Source organism: Calypte anna, chromosome 4A (assembly GCF_003957555.1).
Source record: "Calypte anna isolate BGI_N300 chromosome 4A, bCalAnn1_v1.p, whole genome shotgun sequence".
Classification (NCBI taxonomy): domain Eukaryota; kingdom Metazoa; phylum Chordata; class Aves; order Apodiformes; family Trochilidae; genus Calypte; species Calypte anna.
In genome coordinates, this window is record NC_044248.1 from 19,747,234 (window position 1) to 19,771,448 (window position 24,215).

The 24,215-nt window shown below is 36.0% G+C and overlaps 1 protein-coding gene across 1 annotated transcript in view; it reads left to right on the forward strand.

Moving 5' to 3' along the window:
* TUSC3 (tumor suppressor candidate 3) overlaps positions 1–24,215 on the forward strand; it is a 115,644-nt gene that overhangs the window by 35,008 nt on the left and 56,421 nt on the right. Inside the window, exons 2-5 of the mRNA XM_030449737.1 lie at positions 4,512–4,681; positions 15,959–16,076; positions 17,017–17,157; positions 17,690–17,830. Coding sequence (XP_030305597.1) covers positions 4,512–4,681; positions 15,959–16,076; positions 17,017–17,157; positions 17,690–17,830 — 570 coding nt within the window. The remainder of the gene's footprint in view (positions 1–4,511; positions 4,682–15,958; positions 16,077–17,016; positions 17,158–17,689; positions 17,831–24,215) is intronic.

Genomic DNA, 24,215 nt, shown 5'->3' on the forward strand with positions numbered 1-24,215 from the left:
GCAACCCTGTTTTTTTGTTTTTTGTTTTAAATGAGATTTTTCCTGAAGTAATTACCATTGGACAGAGAAAGCAGCAGCATTTAGGAAAATCTGGGTGTTTTTTAGTGTTTGTGTTTTGTTTTTTTTTTTTTTTTTTTTTTGAGGGGGTTTGTTTTTCACCTGAGAGATTCAGTTTTATTTGGGTCAAAAGAATTTTAGAAAATCTAGCCAAGGAAGATTAACAGTCAAGTGAGACAAAATGTGTGTATGCAGGGTGGTTGTTATTGTTGTTTATGCTTTGTCTTGTAGTCCCTGCCTCTTGGGAGAGTGAATAAATAAAGCTGTGTTTTGAGTAGCTAATCTGTGCCTCACAGCACGAAAGGGAGGACTTGTAGATGCCAAGCTCTGTTGGGTTAAGAAGCAGAGAGGAGATATAGGGGATCACTGGGAAGCAATCCCTAATAGGGAATTGCTTAGGATGCAGATGCCAGAAGCTGGCACTGCCAGCATCTTTGGTTTCATAACATGTCACAGGTTTGCCTACACTTTTGACAGGTGGCTTAGCTGTTTCATCTCATCACTGGAAACTGAGATCTATTATAGATGAACTTTATCCTTTTGCTCTGTTCTTTTTTCAGTGATCTGGACAACTACAAGTGGAAAAACCTTTTGTTAACCACAGGGGCAAAAGTAGAGTTATTTACAATTGCTGTCCCTAGAAACTTATTTCAGTGGGGACTCAGCATCTGCTTAATGGGATTGAGGCCAAAATGCCACAGACTGCCCCTGCTCCAGAAAAAAAAATAAAAAAATTCATAGATGATCTCTCTATGGGGCAATCTTTGTCCTAGTAAACAACTATGTTAGTTGTTGTATCAGAAAATTCCTAGATTCTGATTTTTTCAGTTCTATTTCTAAGGGTTATATACTTTCAAAAAGATGCTTTTGTGCCATATATTTTCACTTGTTACAAAATAGTGTAGGAACAGGAAGCAATACTGTAGTTCTGTTTGCTTTACTGATACTAGCATTCATGTTGTTTCCACACATAGATCATACATGTTCTTTTAGTCTGCTGACTCATCTGATTAAAATAAATACATAATACATGGCTGTCTTTTCACCCATTGATTTAAATGTTCTCTATGCTTTTATCAGGGGGTTGTTATTTCTTGACCCTCTTGTACTTGCTTGCACCAACAAAATGTTATTATTTTCCATAATAGAGAAAATTCTGCCTTTTGTTTATAAATGTTTTCTGTAAATCTTTTCTTCACTTTTCAACACGAGAGAAACTATTTGACTGGATGTAGAGTTTATACTTACACATTTATTCAACAGTCTATCATCTTCTCACAAAAATATCAAAGCTACATTCTGAATTATGAAATCCATAAGACCAGTGTGCTAGCTTGTGATCTTGTTTAAAATATTTCCCCCCCCTTTTTTATCAGACTGGTCAGTTTTCTGAGTGTAGTGTCTGAAAAGTGAATGTTTTCTTGTTTCAAAGCTAAAGCAGGGAGCTGAAATGTTGAAATGTGCCATAATTCCTGAATACATGTCCTCAGAGTAAAATGCATAGCTAAAATGTGCATTTACTACTTTTCATTTAATTTAGTACTAATATCTTAATACAAGATTTATTTTTTATTTCATATTAAATGAGATTGCAAAACAGTATCAAGCCTTTTTCTGTAAAGTGTGACAAATGAGAACAGTAAAATACAGAAGATATCACAGATTTAAGTGAATTCTAGAACTATCAGTCTCAAGGTCTCTCAATTACTGTGAAAAAGCAGACTTTCTGGAATAAAATGAAATAGAAAGTACTAGCATATTTGAATGTAGTCAGTTGCCCAAGAGAAATCTGGACTATAGCAGAAAGTTTCGTAGTATACATTATTATCTTCAATCTATTAAATGATAACTTTCTTTTTGGAAAAAGTAGATTTCTTCAGAATCCAGTGAAGCAGGTAATCTTATGCTCCAGAATTGTACCAGCTTGATTACTTAGTTTAGTAAACATATTAAGTTAGTTTATTTACTGGCTTTTAACCTGAGGCATTTGGAAAATGTAAACCAAAAGATAACAATTGGTTGAGAACATTACGGTGAATTTTACAGAAGTCCATGAGAGCCTTGTGGTATTATACATGGCTGAATCTGAAAGACTCAAGACAAATGTTTATTGGTAACAGACTTCCAAGTACAACTTTGTATGGGACATCTTTGAGTGAGACTTTTCTAGCAGCACTGATTATTTTGTAGAAACAAATTATGTAACAGTGTTGTGTTATAACAGCTTGTGTTTCATTATTTTTTTTCTCCCCTGTTTTTTCTGTCAATATCATATTTTTCTTTAATGGTACATTATGGTTTTCTGTTTCTTTTCACTGAATAAGGCCTGTTTTGAAAAGCCTTTAGTTTTCTGTATCAAGTAGGGTATTATACATCCTTCCTGTGGTAATTTAAAGGTTGTGTCTTTTTATTAGTTCTCTTTATTTATCTTGTTGTTTCAGTTGCTAAAGCTTTTGGAAATACACATATCCTTCTCAGCTTCTTATATTTTATTGTGTATTACCAACTGGAGTGTCTCAAGCTAAACCAGTGAATCTTTTGAAATTAACAGAAAGATTTAATCCAGGCACTGCTAATCCAAGGAAGATTTACAAATGAATAGGCTTCATTTTTATGTAATCTGCTTTATGAGTCTTTTCAATAAAAGAACTTATGAAATACATTTTTGAAGAAAAACCAGCAAAAATGTGTTTTAGGAGAAGAAACATTTTAGTATTAATTACTTTGTTGATAGTCATAATGTTGTAATCTCTCCACATTTGTGATTAGAAATCGCAGCTAAACTCTGAGAATAGGAGTGAAAACAAAGAATTTTTTAAAGGCTTTATAGGGTCAAATAAATGTGCTTGTCTCAGAACTTTCATGATTTATGCTGACCAAAGCTTCTTTTGGACTCAAAACTTCTGATGACCAGCTATAACTTATAAGAGCTCCAAGGGGCATCTTCTGCTAATTCTTAAGATGGAAGATCTGACAGGCAACATGTAATTTTGCTTTATCCTTGTAGTTCAGTCCTTCCTTCTGCTCATTTATCTGTCTCTACTCTTATTTATAGCCTTGCTGATTTGTCAAAAAGTTACTAGGTGAGCTAATTTGTCTATTTCATTCTGTTTTTTTAATAAGTCCTAGAAAAGCCATCTTGTCTCCTTGCTCAGTTGTTCCTGCACAGTATTAGTTTTATCCTTCTCTTGCCTGTCATCATGTTCTCTTTTCTTAGAGCATCCTCATTTCAATGTTTTGTGTTAAACTAATTTATTCTTCCCTTCCACAAGGGGACCTTCATAAATTTGTATACCCTTTTACTGACTCGTATTTATTTTGTGAGACCTCTTAGTTTCTCTTTTGTTTGGTGGCCCTTCTTCACTTTGTCTATGTTTCTGTCTTGCCCTTCTCTCTCTCCTTCCTACCTTCTCTCAGCACTCATCTTCTGTGCAAGTAGTAATATTCCAGTTGTCCTCACTATTTTATCTCTTATTTGATACATGCAGCTTCAGAGTGTCCTTGAGCAGGGGACTGAAGACTTTAAACCAGGTGGCTGTTGCACTGATTCTGATAATGCTGGGGGTCTGGCAATCCACCTACAGTGTGGCTAGTTCAACCTCACTGAAACTAGGTAACTTAGGAGAGAGACTGAAATATCTCTCCTGAGCATATGAGTTGTCAGGCTTACTTAATAATAAAAAAAAAAATCTAAAGAGATTTTTGTAGGAATATTTAAATTAATATATTTAACTTGAGGGCTGTCTTCTAATATGTCTAATAGCTGGCTTTTAAGCCATTCATGTGATGGAATGCTTTCACACAAATTAAAAGGCACACATATGCAGTTTTTTTTCTTACACGCTTATAGTTCAGGTAAAATATTTTGGGGATCTCAGTCCTGAAATAAACTAAACATTGATCTCATTATGGAATGTGACTAAATGGATTTCTAAGAGTGCACTACTCTCTTACACTAATTTAAATTCAGTTGTGATACATATTTATAAGGAATTTCTGAGCATAGTAACTATTTTTTTCTTTGTAGCTACACTTTTAATTCATCTTAATATTTGAATGACAATATCCTGCTGTGACTTTTACTAAATAGAATAAATATGACATGATGCTCCATTTTCTAGTTTCCTATTCTTAATGAAAAGTTAAAGGATTGCTGTAGTGCTATCTTATATTTAGACAGCCAGCCTTTTTCTGCACTTTTGCCTTTGGCAGCAACCTGTTTGATTTAATTTTATGAATCCTTTCTGATTAAGAGCTCACCAAATTATTTTTTAAATACTTTAAATCTGCTTGTCTACATAGAACACTAAATTGTGCTATAAATGACATAGAAATGTTCCCAGTCTCCTCCTTAAGTCCACAGGAGTTCTGAGGATAAAAGGCAGGATAGGATGTAAGTGCAAAGGGCCTGAAGTTTAAGCTTCAACATTCCTCATCCTTGTCATCAATTACAGAATCTTTTGGCTGAGAAGGTGGAACAGCTGATGGAATGGAGCTCAAGGCGCTCAGTCATCCGCATGAACGGAGACAAATTCCGAAGGTTTGTGAAGGCTCCGCCTCGTAACTACTCTGTGGTAGTGATGTTCACTGCTCTCCAGCCACAGCGCCAATGCTCTGTTTGCAGGTAATTTATGTTTTATTCATATTTTTCACCTTTATTAAAGTACAGTTGAATAAAAGGTACACCACTGAGGAAGACTTGCTCTTTAAGAAATCTGCTTTATTTTATTATTTGTTGTCCATGGTCTTTCCAAAGAGATTTTGTGACAGAAGTGATTGTCACAGTGTAGGCCCAGCTGGTAACAACCAGGCATCCTCTCATTCGCAACTGTTTTCCACCACAGTTATGGTCACAGGCAAACCAGACTCGGTGAGAAATCAGTTTAATTAATCACCAGTCAAATCAGAACAGGAGAAAGAGAAAACAAAACCAGATCTTAAACACTTTCTACCTACTCCTCCCTTCTGCCTGGGTCCAAATTTCTTCACTCTATATTTCTCTTCCTCTTGCCCCCCTCAGCAACACCAGGGAACAGGGATTGGGGGTTTAGGGTCCATTCACCATAAGGTGTTTTGTCTCTTCTTCCTAGTCAGGAGGAGAACTCATTGCAGCCTTCCTCTGCTGCAATGCAGGGTCCCTCCCATGGGAGAGAGTCCTTTGCCAGTCCCTCTGACATGAGTCCCTTCCAGGAAGTGGAGTCACTCAGGAACAGTCTGCTCTAGCAGGGACTTACCACATAGTCACAGCCTGCTTCAGGCTTGGTCAGCTCCCACCCTTGATGTGGGTCCTCCATGGCTACAGGTCCACATCTGTCTCACCATGGTCCTCCATAGCTTCAGGTCCACAACTATCACTGCATGATCCTTGGTGGGCTGTTCCACCATGCCTCTTTGTGGGCTGCATGGGGACAGCCTTCAAGGGAATCTCTGCTCAGGCACCTCTTCTCCCTCCTTACTCACTGACCTTGATGTCTGTTCCAGTATCCCTCTCACCTCCTCCTCTCCTCTGCCTTGCAGGGCTTTTTTGCAGTTTCATTTGCCTTCTTGAATTCGTTACTTCCAGAAGTACATCCACCTTCTCTGATGGTTTCAGCTTCAGCCAGAGGCTGGGCTGGAATTGGAGCCCAGGGAGTTCCAGCAGCTTCTCTTGGGAGCCACCCCTGTGGCTCCATACCCTCAGCTACCAAAACACCATCACAGTAAGGCAAATTCATGACCCATTACCATTTAATAATATGACTCTTACCTGATTTCTTCAGTGGGCTTGTCCAGGGCTCTGATGCAGATGTGAGTTACCCTGGGATTTTACAGCTCTAGGCAGTGAAATCCTACAACCACCTTTTTCCACAAGGAAGTACTTATTGTGGAACACTGCCTGGCACTGCACTTTGGTATGTTCTGGTGGCTTCTTTTAGAATATGTATTACTGTTGCTTTGGTATTCTTCTCTGTTCAAGATCTTTCTCTGCAAGTTCCTAGTAAAATAAATTAATACAGAAATGACTAACGATAGACATAGAAATATGACCAAGGGACTGAAAGGTAGTCATGCATTTAATTACCTTACTAAAGCAGAAAATGAGCTAATGAAACCAAAATATGCATTAGAAATTGTGTTTGGTAATAGATGGGATTATTGTGCAGGGAGGTCTAACCAGTATTTAAATAGACAGCAAAATGCTCCATAGAACTGTGAGATACATAAGCTGTGTATGAAGAAATATTATTTCTTGGTTTTAAATAGACATGCTTTAAACAGTACTCCAATTTTGATAGCAGTTTGTTAGAATTATTAGATGTTGTAATGTAAAATTCATAATACAAACTTTAACTCATGTACCTGTAGTCATATGCAGTTAATATTAGATTTTTTAAATAGATTTATTTTTTGTCACTGAAGTAAATTGCTCAGTTTTAGGGAGAGGACATAAATCTACTTTCTTCGAGCACCTGATCTATGAAGGTGAAGGAGTAGGTACAGAAGCTTTCCAACATTCCAAAATCAAGGGAATTTTTTCTTTAAAACTTGCAGCACTTGATTGCTGTTGTTTCTTCTTTGTGTTGCCAGGGTTCAAATTTAGGAGATGAAATGAGGAGTTGAAATTTTACCATATTGTCTTAAGTAATTTCTTATTTTCCATCTCTGTAGATAAGGGTGCAGGAGATGCGCTAAGTTCAACTGTATAAGGGTCAGTTTACTCATCATTATAATGGTGATAGCAGCTTCTTGCCCTGTGTTATGTACATTTTGTTTGTAGGGTATGGAAAAACAACATAAATATTGTCATTACTAAGGAAGTTAATTTTGCTTACAACTGTATATTGTTTAATAAATTTAATTTTGCTTACAACTCTGTATTTTTTACTGCATTGAAAAAGAGCTTATAAAGTTCATCTTGCATCCTAGATACTAGGCTAGTTATGTATCTGCAGACACAACTGAAAATCTTTAAGCATAAAATGAAGGAAAAAAATCAACATATTGCTTTCAGTTTGGTTTGTTTAAAGAAATGTGAATTCACATTTTCATGTAAAATAAAAGGAATTTAATGAGTTTGATCATACTGCACATAAAACCACGATCAAGAAAATTGGCATTTTGAAATCAATGGCTAATTAATGGACAGCAGCACTGGAAGGATATACAGAACTAAAATGTGTGCATTTATTTGTTAGCTAATCACTAGCCACTTTGCTGGAAGGAAAAATAGATTTTTTACTTAATCTGCAATGTTCTGTGAGAATGCTTTTGTCCAAGATTTAAGTTAACTGTTACTCATGAAAATATTTGCAGAACAATTGCATACAAAGAAATCAATGTTGTATTTCAAATACAAAAATACACCTAGAGTGAAATCTTTGATTTTGAATGACTTATAACTTTGTCATGAGAACTTTGTCTTTTCCCCTTAGTGGACAGCTTTGACATACCAGTATTTTAGCTCCTCTAAATGCCCAGTTTATAAAGAACAGGAATGGAGTGTTTTCAAATAGGAACAAAACGTGTTTCTGTACTGCTGTTACTTAGAGCTACATCAAATGCTAAGCATGAAAAGCAGCACTGTACAAAAAGATAAATAACATTATGGGGAGAAATGATAGGAAATGTTGTCTTCTGGGGAAGAGCAATGAAACCTGATCTTAGTGCAGACCATTGCAGATTGAGTTCATATGTGTCCTATCTCATTAGAATAAGGTATATTTTTGTGTGTCTGATTTTGCATATGGTTTTATTTGAATGTGTTTTGCTCAAATGAGCCCCTACTTACAGTAAAATCAGTATAACTTTGCTGGAAGGTGTTTTGATTCATTGTGCCACCAAAGACTGAGAGATAGCTGCTTTAATTCAGAAATGTGTAACTTTCAGCATTCTTTGAAGTGGATGACCAAGCTGACTTTGCATTTAAGTTCTCTACCAGACTAATGGCTATAGTGTTGAGGTGATCTTAAAATGCTTGGAGGCATGATATTGAAACATTATTAGAAAGCTTTGCCTATCATTATAGCAAGGATCTGCATGTGGAATGCTGACCAAATCTGTCTCGGAGAATCCAAGGCTTTTCTTTGTGCAGCAAAGCAGATGTTGTAACATCAGTCACATAAATCACCTGACAGTTATGATTTATGAAATAATATGGGAGTAATACCAACTTACTCTTAAAATGCCATGTCTGAAGAAATCCATGGCATTCCAGATATTTAGGTGAAACTTCTAGATGTAAGAAGTACCCTTTCAGACAAAAGAGCTGATCTTTCTTTTTCAGTAAAACCAAAGCATATTGTATGTTTTGTAGGTATTCTCTAGCAAAAGTTACTTAACATAAGATTTTTTTTTCTTTTCTAGTGGAATGAGACGTGCTTCTTTATCATTGATGAAGATGAATATATAATATCGTGTATCATCTTGAGAAAGTTCAGTTAGAAACGTGTTATTTTTCTAATGCTTTGTTGGCCAATTCTTTTAACCTTAAATGTTCATTCAGTGCAAAGCTTATTTGTTCCTAATATACAGGAACACGTTGCCCGAGGAAGTTGTGGCTGCCCTCTCCCTAGAAGTGTTCACGGCCAGATTGGATGAGGCTGTGAGCAGCCTGGTTTGATGGAAGGTGTCCCTGCCCATGCAGAGGGGTTGGAGCTAGATGATCTTTAAGGTCTCTTCCAACCCTAGAAAGAATTTCTTTACCAAAAGAGTAGTCAGGCACTGGAACAGTCTACCCAGGGAGGTGATAGAATCACCGTCCCTGGAAGTAATCATAAAATATGTAGATGTGTGTCACGGTTTAACAGTGGCCTGGCAATTAATGCTCTCTATGAATCCCCTTCCCCTCCCTGATAAAGAAAGGAGAGAGAATAAGGGAGAGAGACTTATGGGTTAGAAACTAAATTACCCAGCTTTAATGAAGCAGTAATGAAAAAAGAAAAAATTACTAAATATATACAAATATACAGGAAAATTGACACCATGTTACTACCCCCTTTCCTTCAATAACTGTCAGGTTACCACTGAGGCTGCAGGGCAGCCCTGGGAAAGTCCAGGCTGGACTCCTGGGGTCAGCAACAATTGGGAGCTGGAGGCAAGAACACACAGATTCAGGCTGGCACGGATCAGGACCACAGGCAGATGAACAGATAGAATCCTCCCAGGATGCCAAAGCAAACAGGAACAGGTGAAGAAGGGGAAGAAGAAAGGAAAGGAAAGGGAAGGGAAAGGAAAAGAAAGGAAATTAGGAAGTTTGACCCTCAATCCTTGTGATTCCCTCAAATTTATACCAAGTATGATGTGTATGGGATGGAATATTCTGTTTGGTCAATTTTGGTCATTTATCTTGTCTACTCCTTCCTAAAGGAGGGTTGCAGATGTGACTTTTCTCCTTCTGGAGGGCAAAATGTTCTTCAGAACTGAGCAGTGTCCTTGGTTCTGCACACCATTCTCTATCAGTAAGTATAAACATGGAGTGTTTTTAGTCCTAGAAGCAGACACTGACTGAGAGGCTTGCTGTTAATTTCACTTGCTGGTTTGGGCCAGGACAATGTGGCACTTTGGGACATACTCTAGTGGGCATAGTGGTGTAGGGCTATGTTTGCTTGTTTGTAATGATTAGGATGTACCCCCAAATTCCTCAAAATGATCATCCTGCTACATGAGGATCAGGGGGGCCAAGTCAGATAATGGTGCACTCTCTGAATTCTTCCCAATAATCAATGGTGTGAAACAAGGTTGCATTCTTGCACCCACTCTGTTCTTCAGCACAATGTTCCAAAGGGCCACGGCAGACCTTGATGAAGAAAGTGGCATTTACATCCAATATGGAACTGATGGGAGCCTATTCAGCCGAAGGTGACAGAAGGCCCACACCAAGACCCTAAATCACCAGGTCCCAGAGTTGGTTTTTGCTGACAATGCCACCCTCATTGCTCACACAGAAGCAGCTCTGCAGTGCATAACATCCTGCTTTGCAGAGACTGCAGATCTTTTTGGGCTGGAAGTCAACTTGAAGAAGGCAGAAGCCTGCACCACAGGAAGACTTCCATCATCCCCACATCACCATAGGCGAATCAGAGCTTAACACAGTCCAGCAGTTCAGCTATCTGGGATGCATTATTTCCTTGGACGCCAAGATCAATAAAGAGATAGACAACAGATTAGCAAAGGCATACAGAGCATTCGGAAGACTTCATAAAAGAGTCCGGAGCAATAAAGACCTGAAGAAAACTACAAAGATTGGTGTCTGCAGAGCCATTGTACTGTCTGCTCTTTTATATGGGTCTGCATCATGGGTCATCTACTGCCACCACCTGCAGCTCCTTGAATGCTTCCATCCGTGCTGCCTCCGTACAATCCTAACCATCCACTGGGCTGACTATGTGACCAGTGTTCCTGTCCTTGAACAGGCAGGGGTCACAGGATTGAGGCCATGATACTGAGGACACAGCTGTGCTGGGCAGAGCACATCTCCAGGATGGAGGGTCACCACCTCCCTAAGGTTGTGCTCTGTGGTGAACTTGCCCCCGGCTGCCGCAACAGAGGAGCCCCAAAGAGGAGATACAAGGACTCCCTGAAACAATCACTCAGCTTTGGCCATACTGACTGCCATCAGTGCTCCACTGTGGTCTCCAGTCGGGAGACATGGAGACACCATCCATAACACTGCTGCCTCCTTTGAGAACACACAGAGAATCGGTCTCGAGGAGAAAAGGCAGTGCAGAAAGAGCTGTGCCTTGGCTGTCCCCTCACAGGAGACTCTGCTGGGCCTTTTGCAACTCCACATTGGCCTCATCAGCCATCAGTGCACTTGCAGCAAGCGTGGGGAGAGCCCTTCTGAAATCTTCATTTGTGAAGCTGAGCCATGATGATGACTGTACTAAGTACAGGCTGAAAAAGGCTCTTCTCTTTGTGAACATGCTTTTGTACAGAAACCCTGTGCTTCCAGCTTCTCTGCTTTTTGTCTTCTTGCCTCTTGCAATCTGCTTCCCCATTATATTATTTACTACATTTTCCCAAAGGGATCAGCACCATTTTACCAGCAGACTTCAGTGACCACCCCTCCTTGCTCTGCTTGTTTATTAGTACTTAGATTTTCAGATGCATATGGGCTTTAGCTCTAGAATGATGAAGCCAACACAGGGCTGATAGTTCCTCTATGTCTTTCATTGTTATAATTAACTACTTTTTTGTTTCTTGCTGTACCATCTAATCACTCCAGAAGCAAAATATAAGACATCTTTTATTTTTCTTTCTAAGCTCTGCTTCTGTCACCTCACTGGCAAAAGAAACCATCTGTGCTTTGCATACAGGTGCATAACAGAGATTGTCTTGTTTGTTGCCAAACAGTTCACATTTTTGTCTGGTTCATTTTTCAAATTCATTGCTGAAGTATCTTCATTTAGAAAAGGCTGTTTGGGTCAGAAAAGTAAAAGGTCATATGAGGGGGGTTTTCCCCAACAACCAAAGCCCATCAGCAATATTGCATATTTTGTTTCATTTGGTTTCCCTTCCTTGGAGTAGTGTTCCTTCAAGAGACTAGAGCAGTGTCAGAGGCTAAACTCAGATACTGAGTTTTAGTACATAGGGTCTATACCTTCACTTGTGCCACAAGTTTGTTACATGGTAATGGTTAAAAAATGTAAATAAGACATTTACATCTCTCTGTGAATTTCAAGCAACCTGAAACAAATGGATGTGGTTTTGCATACTTACTACTGTGCTTGCTTATGCCTGTGAATTCCCCAATGTTTCTTTTAAGGATATAACTGAGCCTGTTTGAATCATAGCAAATCAAGATTAAAGCCTAGAATTAGCTGAATAAATGATGAAGAATAAAATGGAGAAATGAAACAGAAGAAGACTGTATAGCAAATGGCCATGTGTGGTGACAAACGTAGAAACTGCACAAACTAAAACTTGTGTTGTTTCCATCCTGGAGGATGTTTACTAATATTTACTGTGGATATTACAAACCTGCTTCCAGATTCTTAGAAAACACCATTCTGCAAAGATAGTAGCTAGAAATGGCTGGCATTGTATTATATACATACATATGTATCCAGTAATTTTGTTCACTCCCATTTTGACCAGAGTATAGCATTTCTTAAAGCATCAGAAGTTTTATTATATTGAAAAGAGCAATGGTTACTCCCACCAGCTGAAGTTGTGTGTGTATACATATGGGTGTGTAAATACATGTAAATTATATACATAAAATATTTATGCAGGACATGAGCAGTACTGATCAATTTTTAGGTGTGGCACTTGTTTCCTAAAGGCTTTTGTTTTGATTGAGTCCCAAGGCTGAATTCTGTCAGAAATAAGTAATGATATCTATTGGAACAATCTTGTAGTTACTGCAGAAGGCCTGCTGCAGAATGAGCTCAAAGTAAACTGCTTAGGCTACTACTTCTGTATTTCTTACAAGACTATATAAAAAGTAAGTTCTACTTCAATGTATAGTTTTTATGTTTAAGTTTTGAGCTTAATGTAGTATGTGTTATGTCAACAGCAAAAAGAATTTGGACGGTCAAGGAGGAGTGAATAACAGGATCCTCTGCCTTTCAGGTTTTGACTGGTTGATCAACAGTGGGTAGTGAGAAAATCTTTGAAAGGTCACTTAACTGTACTGAGAGGGAATCATCTTCTCAAGTTTTGTTCAAATGAGGATCAGGAAATGTGGAAGGGGCTGTTGGAAGTTCTGCAATTGCTTTTCTAGTGTACTTCAGGGTTGTGATAGAAGTATTGATGCTTCCTGTTTAATGAGTTAAACTACACAGGGTAGTTCACAAGTAGTGTCCATACTCTGTTTTTTCATGGGAGTTGAATTTTCTTCATACAATTTATATTCCTCAGTTTTTTATCTCATGACATAATCAGTCACCATAAAAAAAAAAATAAATTCTGAATTTATTATCTTTTCAATTAGCCCCTTCTTCTCTTCATTTTGTGAAAAACATTCCAAATATTAAAAAAAAAGCCAAAACCCCCAAGTCCAGTTGTTTTGGAGATAAATTGCAGCATTGATCACAGGGTTTTTTAAACATATGGATAAGACCTGGTAGTGTATTCTTTACCAGTTTGTAGATGCTTTTTAAAGTCCATAGTGTGCCAAAACCGTGCTTTGCTGCTTTCTTAGGCAAATAACTCTGCAGTCTTTTATTTTTTTTCCTAATATTCCTTTTGTTTTCCTTAATATAATGTTGGACTAATACAATGAACTTAATCTAATTTAATATAACTCAAGCTAGACAAATCTTATTATCTGCCATAGGCAGCCACATAATTAATCTTTTAAAATAAAACTTAATATTTCATGATAATCTCTTGTGTAATGGAATAATTTTTATAGAGGATTTGCTTAGCGACTAACTTTTCAACATGTTGAATTTTCTAGATAAATCCAATAATACCATTCCCTTTTCATCTGGCCACTATTTTCTAGCAGCTGGTTAATATTCCTAGTTGTTGTTGCTAGTTCTTGTGTTGCTATTACGATGAAATTTTTAAGAGGTGACTATAGCAATTCTTAAGAGGTGACTTAAGTCATCTGTCTTTAAAAAAATCCCAACTAACAAGAGTGGTGCTAGCATGTTGTTACTCTGATGAGTTAATGCAATGAAAGTTCTGCCCTATGTCTTTATATTTTTTAATGTAATTATAATAATTTAATGTAACTAACTTTATCAAACTGAGATCTGACATTATCTAGTGATAGAGATTGGTAGATAGGAAGTTAGAATTGATGCTGTCTGATTTTAATTGGAGGCTGAAATTTTTTCAGTGTAGTGCTTCTGCCTTATACTATTACTGTATCCAAAAGGAATAGCACTACAAAATAATGCTACAGAAATGCCATGGATTGTAGGATCCTCACTTGTTCTGCATGTGGCAATCTTGTAACTTTGTATTCCTGTCCCTCCTTGTTTCATTCTTGCTTAACACCCATCAAGAGCTGCTATGAGGATGTATTACAGAATGCTTTGCTATCTTCAGGGTGAGAATGAAATTTTGCTTTCAGTTTGTAGTAGAAAATCTAAGAAAATCTTTTGCAAAATGAAACTTTCTGAAGTGTAGTTTCTACCTACTATATTAATTCAGAATATTTCAAAGATCCAAAACACAATACATGGAGGTCATGGAGGCTTCTCTCAAATAGTGGGGACATAACTGGACTGTCTGAATTTCTCAGAAATACTTCTTCATCACAAGTTAGAGAATGATGGAATCAAGTTGCAGTGATTTTTATCTTGTTCTTTTAATAAAACTGGTCCAGCTTTAATATAGCATGTTTAACAGAACAGTGCCTGACAGATATTACTTAAGATTTTACAGTATTCCTTTGATGTTGTCTGGCTGCCCTCTTCAGGATGACAGTGGATATGTTAGTCTGCTTAATGTCAGTATCCATTTCTAGAAATAACCAATCTAATTCCTAGATTACATTTGGGTTGTTTTTGTTTTGTTTTGTTGTTTTTTAAAAATAATTTCAAAAAATTTTACCCTTTAAGTGTGTTAAATATTTTTTTTAATTTTAGTTTCTTTTTTATTATGAGTTTGCTTGATACATATATATATTCCTTGATACATTTCATGCCTAAAACTAATCTAGGTTATATGGAAACTGAGAGGGTCTTATGACATCTGTGGTCTTGTTATCCTCTTCCCCCTCTTTGGTCTCAAAATAAAATACACAATGTGCAGAGTTTCTTTTGAAGCTCACAGATTTTTGCATCTATAGCTTTTAAATAAACAGATTTTGGCACCACCTAACACATGGGAACAGGTTTTATGGAAACACTGTTTTGAGAAAAGCTACAGAACTCATTTATTTATACTACTTCTGCATCTTACCACATGCAAAGATAAGTTGCCAAGCCATGGAATCTTGACTTGGATTTCAGAGCAGATATGATAAGCCAGTAATATGGCAATAATCAGCCAAGGTGCCTGTGTAAAGTCAGAAGTACCACAAAGATGGTTTTAGATTTCTTTATGGGTTTTTTGTTTTGTTTTCATAATTATTCATTGATATGGATTTGTCTTCTTTTATGGTCCTGTGATTGCATATTTAGAGAATGCTTCTGCTGGTAAGGATCCCAGAATTCTTTTGCAATTACTTTTTTCCTTTTCTTTCAGTACAGTCAGGGCAAAGTTGTTGATTTTCATTTGTGTTTATTTTTCTTTTGAAATGAAGGGATGAACAAGCAAAACCCAACCAACCAAGAAACCTCTCACCTCAATGTAGAGCCATGAGTAAAGCCAAGAGAAGGCTTTATGACAGACTTTAAGTGGTAGGAATATGGCTTGCTACTGATGATAGACAATATTATGTAATGCTGTATGTTGTTCAAATTTATACTTTATCATGCTTAACATTCCCAGAAATAATCTTGAGGGCATTATTTTATTTAAAAGTCTGCATTTCATTAAGTATATTTTCCCCAGTGCTTAGCAGTTTCTTTCATTCTATCTAGGGCCTGCTATTTTAGGAAGAGTACTACTTTCACATTTCCATATAGTTTTTAGTTGCTGTCTCTAGCAAGTAAATCCTGGTATCTTACTCAAGGGCCATGTACCCATCTCCTTTGATGGTTCTGGTAGCAGACATGTGTGATGCTTGGTACACAGGCCAATCCTGTTTTCTAAGGCTTTTAATATGGAAAGAAATATTTTCCTTACTATTATCCTGGGATGTCTGTAGTACAGTTGACATAACACATCTCTAATTTTGGAGAAAGAAATTTTGAAGCAAAGAGTTGCATTACTAGCTGAAATTTTTAAAATTAATACTATGGGTATTGAGAATAATACTGCAAGTGTAATTCATCTAATCACTACAGCTTGTTATAGAATCTTTTTGGGTTTTTTGCCAGTGAATGTTACCTGGAGGTATGTTTGTTTCTTCTCTTCACAGGCAAGCTAATGAAGAATATCAAGTGCTGGCTAATTCCTGGCGCTATTCATCAGCTTTTTCAAACAAACTGTTTTTCACAATAGTGGATTACGATGAAGGGGCAGATGTTTTTCAACAGGTAAGTGTTGGATACTGTAAAACATTCTGAATTTTTAGAATTACGTGTAGATTTACCAAAATATTTAAGATAAATAATTTTCTGTTGGTAGGTATGTACCTTGCATTTTGTATACAAATTCTTCCTGATTAAAAATGCCAAATACTGCAGTTTCTGTGACATTAGTGAGGACAGAGTATATTTTCCAATTGTACTTTTATACTGTTTATTTATAGATAACATTCTAAATATATTAATTTTTTTCAACCCATTGTCAATGTCATTTTCTAGAATTAAGCATAATACAACTACTATCTGCATTTAAAGAATTCCTTCATTTTATATTTAGTGTGAAAAGGCTCTTAACTAGAAGACTTTTACACTGCTTTTTGTAATACAGTATTCTTAAACTGCAGTAATATTTGTAGAAGTCTGTCCTGAAGCCAGTGGAGGGCTAGATGAATAGTTTAGACTAAGTAGTTTGGTTTGATGAGAGCTAGATAAGAGAAACAACAGCAAACTACTCAACACTTTTTTCTTCCCCGGGAATTATAACCTAATATCTTCAATAGATTAAATGGGTGTGAGCTTTCTGTTACTAATAACAGGGAATTTCTTAAAGTATGTGAGAACTTTAGACAATAAGGTCTAAAAAACTCAGAAAAACTTTGGCTGAAGTACTGTGATTAATTAAACATGCAGAAGAATCTACTGGAAGGAATATTCTGAGCACTCGTATTGCAGGACTAGGGTATTAAAAAAAATATGTGTAACATGGTTTAGTTAGCATGGTGGTGTTGGGCTGGGACTTGATCTTAGGCATCTTTTCCAACCTAATGTTTCTATACATGAAGGTGTATATAAAAATATATGTAGGCAAATAATATTTTTCTTGCAATTTGTACTTGTGTTGTCTTACACAATTACTAATTATTTTCTGCTTTTCTTCCTGATTTTGTAGCTGAATATGAACTCTGCTCCGACTTTCATGCATTTTCCTCCAAAAGGTAAACCCAAGAGAGCTGACACATTTGACCTGCAGAGAATCGGATTTGCAGCTGAGCAGCTAGCTAAATGGATAGCTGACAGAACAGATGTTCATGTAAGTCTTTTGACAGTTTTAAAAGTTGAAGCCAAATGTATCTTCGTGTAGTCTGAGACAGGCTGATAACAGATTCTCTTTCCATAATACCTTTTTTCCTTAAGTGTATGTTCTAGGACACATTAAAAAAGAAAGAAAAGTTTTCCATTCTTGTTTTGTTAAATTTTATGTAGTCTCATTCTGGATGAAAACTAGCAGTGAAATAGTGTTGACTGGGTGTTAATGAGTAAAAACATGGATTGCAAAACCATGTGCAAATCAGATCCAAAAGTTGCTGCTTCTAATTCATAATCAACCTGTGAATCTGTGGAAGTAATAATGTTTTGGAGATAATAGTTCAAAATCATGCTAAAACCTTTTCATATTATATGCTTATTAAAGAAAATACTATTTTTTTTCTTATTTAAGTATACCTTTGGGATTAATCTTTTTGACTGAAACCACATTTCAGCTGCTTCCTGTTTGTTTATATGGAAGATGATCTGTTTGTATGCATTTATCTGTGATTTGTATTTGCATTTATCTTTTCCAGATTCGAGTGTTTAGGCCTCCTAACTATTCTGGTACAATTGCATTGGCTCTTCTGGTATCTCTTGTTGGTGGCTTGTTATATCTGCGAAGAAACAACTTAGAATTCATCTACAACAAAACTGGCTGGGCCATGGCAGCTCTGGTATGTAGATTTTCCTTACTAATGTGCTTTTTATTAGTTTATCTTAGCATAGATGTCTTCATAACTTGCACAGTAAAGAAAAAACCATTATATTAATGCATTGTTCAGAATTGTACTATTAGACAAAGACTCATAATCTAGATTTTGGGGCTAATTCTCATAAGCAGTATGAGTTACTATGAGTGATTCACTGAAAATCAGGAAACTGTCTGATAGTTAGCTGCAGATTCTTGTTTCAAGTTCAACAAGAAATTTTTTTCAAATAGAAAACATTACAGATGTACACTGCTGTCATTCAGCCTACCCTTTTTTTTGTAAAAACAGTAATGTTATCAGTGATTTAGTGTGGACACTGATATTAGAGTGTATTGCTGTAAGAGTAATGACAGGTTAAGAAAAGTTACAAAAGTTTTTATTTATAAGAAAAGAATAAAACAGCTAAGAAACAACATAAAAGGTGAAGTCCTTTCCCAAACTGGTTTTAGCAGTACTGACCTTAATGTTCCACTGCAGACCTTAATTACCATAAAAATATTTTGTAGAGTTAACTGAGAAAATTCTAAAACTAGCCAGTACTTTCTTTGGAATATAGTCAATTAAACTCACAAGGCCATAAGTAACAGTTAAGTGTGTTTAATAGTGCATTGCAGTGTGTTTATTTATAAATATAGTTTTCAAATAACTGAGTAGATTGATAAAAAATGTGGACTGAGCAGCATAGCTTGCCAGCTCTCTCAGTTTTAAATAGGAAATAGCATGCAGGGATGGCAGATGATGGTTCAGGTTAATTGATAAGTATGAGTTGTGACTGGAAGAAGAGGAAAAATCTGAGGAGCAGCATCTAAGTTTTAATTTTCAGAAATACAGTGAGGCACATGCTTATCAGCACTAGTCTAGGCTTATCAAGTCCAATCCAACATTTTGCATTGTAATACAGTTCATCCCTTCTGTATTAGGAATATTTTAATTGAGAACAGTATTGCCCATGTATTTTGTACAATATAAGGCAAACTTTTCTTCTTTTTCCATGTATTGTGGTTATTTATTCATTTCATCATTTTAAGGACTATTTATCAACTTGTATCAATATGAATTAAACTCTCTTGAAAGCACAAGGAAAACTGTAGATGGAATATGAGTTTACTTGTGAAGCAGCTTTTGTATTTTATTTCTGCTATTGGCTCCCTTCCCAAGGAAAGCTAGGACTAGGTAGCTTTTTGAAGTCTTCTCCAACCTGTGGTTTCTGTGAATTTAGCTCTGCTAGAAGTAGTTTACTGTCATATACTGTAGTTTGCCTTTTCAAAACTACATCCTATTGAAGTTTTGCTTTTCTGGTCCAATTCAACAGTATGAGAAGCTTCCTTCTTTTGTGACCCTTTCAGGTGATAAGCCCATTGGTAGCCTTTATTAGATCAGTTCAAAGATTAAGTTAGCTAGTACCTTTTGGGCTCTAATTAATTTTTAGATTTAAAAAATTAACAAAATGGTAAAACAAGCTCTTTCTTCAGAGTTCCTCAATATTCTGTAGTATTCTTGAATAATGGTTACTGCTAACACTGTTTTCTCTGTTGTGCTGTCATAGCATTTTCTGCTACTGTACATGGCATGCATTTTTTGTCTAAGCAGTTAATCTACCCCGTACATTGAGGAAGGAATAAAGAACAAGATTTCAAAGAAACCACCTACGGGACTAGATTTCAAATAGAATGATGTTTCCTTTTGATCTAGAGAGCCAGGGGCAGAATGTTGTCTTTGTTCCAGGATGTCATTTGGAGTATCCTGAGCTCTAGCAGTTTTCACACTTCTTTTCCAAAGTAAGTCTGGCATAATTAATTCCATTAATTTTTCTAGAGTACCAGTGTTTTTCAATCATAATAATTTTAAAAGATATATACTGCCATCAGAAAACTCAGATTTGGTATGTATCAGTCTAACTTGTTTTTTACTTCAAATCTTTAGAGATCACCTGAGTGAAACAATTTGCACAACCAAAATGTTTTTGTCAAAAATCAAACAAAAATATGGTATTTCCTTTGTTTCAGTGTGCACTGAATCTCTGGAGACAGCAAATCTATTCCAATTTCATACCTCAGGGTTTCAAATCACAAGTTTAATGTTTGAATATTTTGGGAAATTGTTTTCATTTTGCAGAGGTTCAAAATCAGTTATTCAAATCAGGAATCAGATTATTACAATCTGCAACCAAGAAATTGTTAGACATAATTAAATTCCTAATTAAATTAAGAAAATTAACACATTAATTCTTTCTGAAAATATCTGCTCTTCATCTAAGGAATAGCTGGACATTTTACATCTAAACATTACTGTGAATCACAATGCAGTCACATTCAGCTGAACCCCTATGGACAGGGTCAATGTCCAAATGTGATCAAACATTTAAAGAAATTGTATTAATGCTGTTCTGTAATTATTGTCCTGCTGATTGTATTGACAAGTAATAATATAGTTCTGTTTACTTTAAAAATGAATAACACTTAGAAGATGTTTTAGAAAAAGGTGTTGTATCTGAAAAATATGTAGCAATTACCATGGCATTGAGCTGTTGCTTCCTTTTTAAAATCTGATGATCTATGCTTTTGCTTCCACGGTGTTGTTGAAGCCCCACACTACAAAATTATGTTTTAGCAAAGATCATGCAGTTACTCAAGGCCCTTTGGGTTTTATTTACATGTACACAGACCTGCAAGTTACTGTTATAAGTTCTTTTTGGTGTAATCAGCAGGGACTCCAGACTTTTGCATAGATGACTTAGGTTCTGTAAAATAACTAGAATATGTCAAGCTCCACAGAAAAAAATGAACAGTAATTAATATATATGTTCTATGGCATTGTGTAGTTATGATTCTCTTACATGGTGCTGATTTCTCTTGGTAAAACTATTAACTTCTTTTTCATAAAACTTCATTAAAGGAAGAATGGAGAAGTTTCTGTCTAGTTAAGGGGAGCAAATCATGCCTAAGAAAATGCTTTTATGAAGGGTATAAATAACTTGTAAAGCTTAATTTTAAAGATTTATGGTATTCATGAATATTTTTTTTCCTTTTGAACTTTAGAAAACAAATAGGGAAATTTGTCAAGATGCATAAAAACTACAGGAGGCCTATTTTTGACAGGAATATTGGCAATTAATTTGTCTTGTTGGCAGTTGTTTTTATAGAAATTGCAGAACCGGGAAAATAATTTTTTTCTAAAAGCTGTAGTTTTGAGTCTTGATTGGTTTGGGGGGAGGTGTTGTACTGCTAGATAGCCATCATTCATTAACCATATGGAAAATATTTTTTTTTCTTTTTTTTTTTTATTTTTCTGCTTACTGTGTTTTGAAGAGGTTTTGTGCTCCCAAATGTTGGTTACTTTTAACTGAATGAAAAATGGACAGTGCCTCTCTGCCTGATTGGATGATCCACTCCTAAAAATTAGAAATAAATTCTTACCATAAAATGCCTCTTGCTGTTTTTACTACCAGGTGAGCAGAGGATCCCAAAACTGTTGACTGAAGTTTTCTTTCATTTTTCCATTGATACCAAAAAGATGTGTCTCATAGGTACTATTTCTGTCACTGCTTTAGGAGAATATATAGGATGCAATTATTAGTGTTCCATCGAGTAATTTTGATAGACTTCCAGAAGCAAGACCAGAGGTTTCATCTCATGCATTGATTCCCATGCAAGGTCACAGAAGGCTGTTGAACTGGTTTTGTCTTCAACATGAGATTGTGCAGCAGCAGTGCTATTAGCAGCTTCATCCCCTCCTTGAAGCATTGCAGGCTCTGGTAGTATCTTGTATGCCTTAGGCATTTTTATTTCCAGTGTTTCCCACAAGACTTTTAGGATGGCAAACCAGGATGACTGAGTCACAGTGCATAATATCCCAAAAGACATATTTTGAAATCACATCCAAAATTCATTGTCTAGATTATTTTGGACTTGAATTCAAATACTGTATTCATCCATGGATATTTTTCCCTGTAACGTGCTAGCACAAAGATGTGGAAGGTTTTCAGTCATTAGATATTTTCGGAGTCCTGTCCTTTTATACTGAGAGCAAGAAGCAATTCAATTTCTTGTCAAGACTCTTCATCTTTTAAGCAGAGAGAATAAAAGGTCAGATGGTATAAACTGGGCAAATTTCTGACTTTTTAGATAAGGAAATGCTACAGTTCATGGAACAGTACTGGTGCTGAGAGTTTATTTTTTCAGTTGAGTAGAATGTGGCTATTTGGAGGCTTTTTAAATTATTTTCTTTTCCAGGCTACCACTGTGGTTTCTGCTTGTAATTTTCAGCGTTATTTTATGTGTATATTTAAGATTTGCCTTTATACCTGTGGACTCTGGGAAGGCAAACTCTGTGGTCAGTTTAGAAGGCAGCTGCCTAGGAGTTGACTCTGTTTGGAGAAATATGTCAAGTTACATGAATAAGGAGACAAAGCATATGTTTACTTTTCTCATAACATTTAATGGTTATGAGAAATGTGTTCTGTGCTGATACACTCCATAGTCCCTGCACCGTACAGTACATTCATCATCAGTTCTTGCTCCAAAACAGCTTGAAGGGTATCATGGCTACTAGTGGCTTCTTTATCCCCTTCTGGGAATGAAGATAAAAAAGTTGTTTTATTCAGAGATACAGATAGAAAAAGTCAGGCCCTCTACGTGACTAGATAGGCATCTCAAAATAACAGCAACAAATGCAGGTTATTAATTTCCTTTTTTCCCTCATAGTTAGAGGTTTTAGAGATGCCCAGTACCTTTAAAGATACAGAAACCTATTCTCTTTCCTTCTGTGTTTTGATCCTTGTCCTTGAATTGCATATCTCCTGTTAGAGATTCCAGTAAGAAATGGATTGTTTTTTAGAAACTGAGTATAGATCTTGCAGCTTTGTAGCCTTTGTTGAGTACAAATAAAAGTGAAACTGGATAGAAAGGATATCTTTGAATTAATACTTGTGACATAGTTAAAACTTACATATACTCAACAATATAGATATTAAGTGCAGAACTGGCTACTTGTGTCTCCTTTTTCTTTGAAACCATACTTGAATTAACTCTACTCATCAATGAATCTAGAATTTCATTATATTTCATGTGTTACAAAATATTTGCCACGTTCTGAGGTCTAAGCTTGCAGAGAAAAATATAATGATCTGCTTTGTACGGAAGAGTATGAAACATGCCTTCAGGGTATAGAACCATGTTGTTGATTCTTTCCTTTTCAATAATATTAATACTTGGAATTTATTTCTTCCCATTATTGTATTTCCTAGATACTTTTTGTTAGACATTACCATGTTGTGAGACACCGTATTTGTGTTGGCAAGCATTAAAGATATTCAGTAATGTGAGAGATTTGTATATTAAGTATATGTATATATGTAATCTGGCATGCTTTTCCAAATCTTTCCATATGGAAGCAGATTAGTCCCTAGATAACATAAATTAAATACAGTCATTTAAGAATTAGTAAAATGACTTTTCATAGAAAACTGACTTTCAGAGAGACAGTTTGTGTTTTCTATGCATTTGTTCTCTTTTTATGTTATACTTTTCAGCTTACTTTATCCTTTGCAAAAATACCACTCTCAACTCCCTTTTTTACCTACATTTTCAGTTTATACAGTTTCATACATTCACATAGGCCATCTCTATCTGATTCATCACCAAAATTGCAGTAGAAATTCCTCTGCTGAAACAATTTGCAAGGTACAGAAATAAGAACTCAGTTGCCTTTTTCCAGTCATTAAAGCATATACTCTCTTTATTTCTTTGCATATTATTAATTAAAACATAATCCATTTGCTAATAATCACTGCCAGTATGCTTTCATCTTCCATACTAATAATTATACTGCTATATTCCAAATCCTATTAAAGGTCAGATTAAGCAGACCTTATATTTAAAGCCAAGAATCTGCTCTTAGTGTAATTGAAATTTTAACACTACAACAAATAATTATTATTAAACTGGATAGGAAAATGTCTTTTGCAGTTATTTTTTTTCTCTCTATTACAAGGGCAAAAAATCTCAGCAATAACATTAGAATTAAACATGTTGTACACATACTTCCTAGTATCATTCCCTTTCTCTGCTGTCATGGTTACTTTTCCACTGTTTCTGGATCTTGAGGTCATTCATTGGCTACAGTTTGGGGTGAGGTAGGGTTGTGATGAGTTGCCAGTATTCCAGGTTCTTTGCTGAGAGTAGTATGATGCTGCTGCATTCTTCCTTCTTCCTCTAAGTTCCACTTGGGGCTGCTTCTACACCTCATGTTTCCTTCACTTATCTGCAATTACATTTTACATCCAAATTTACTGGCTAAATGGAGATTGTCTTACATACACTGGATACTTGTCCTTTTTTTTCTCTTTTTT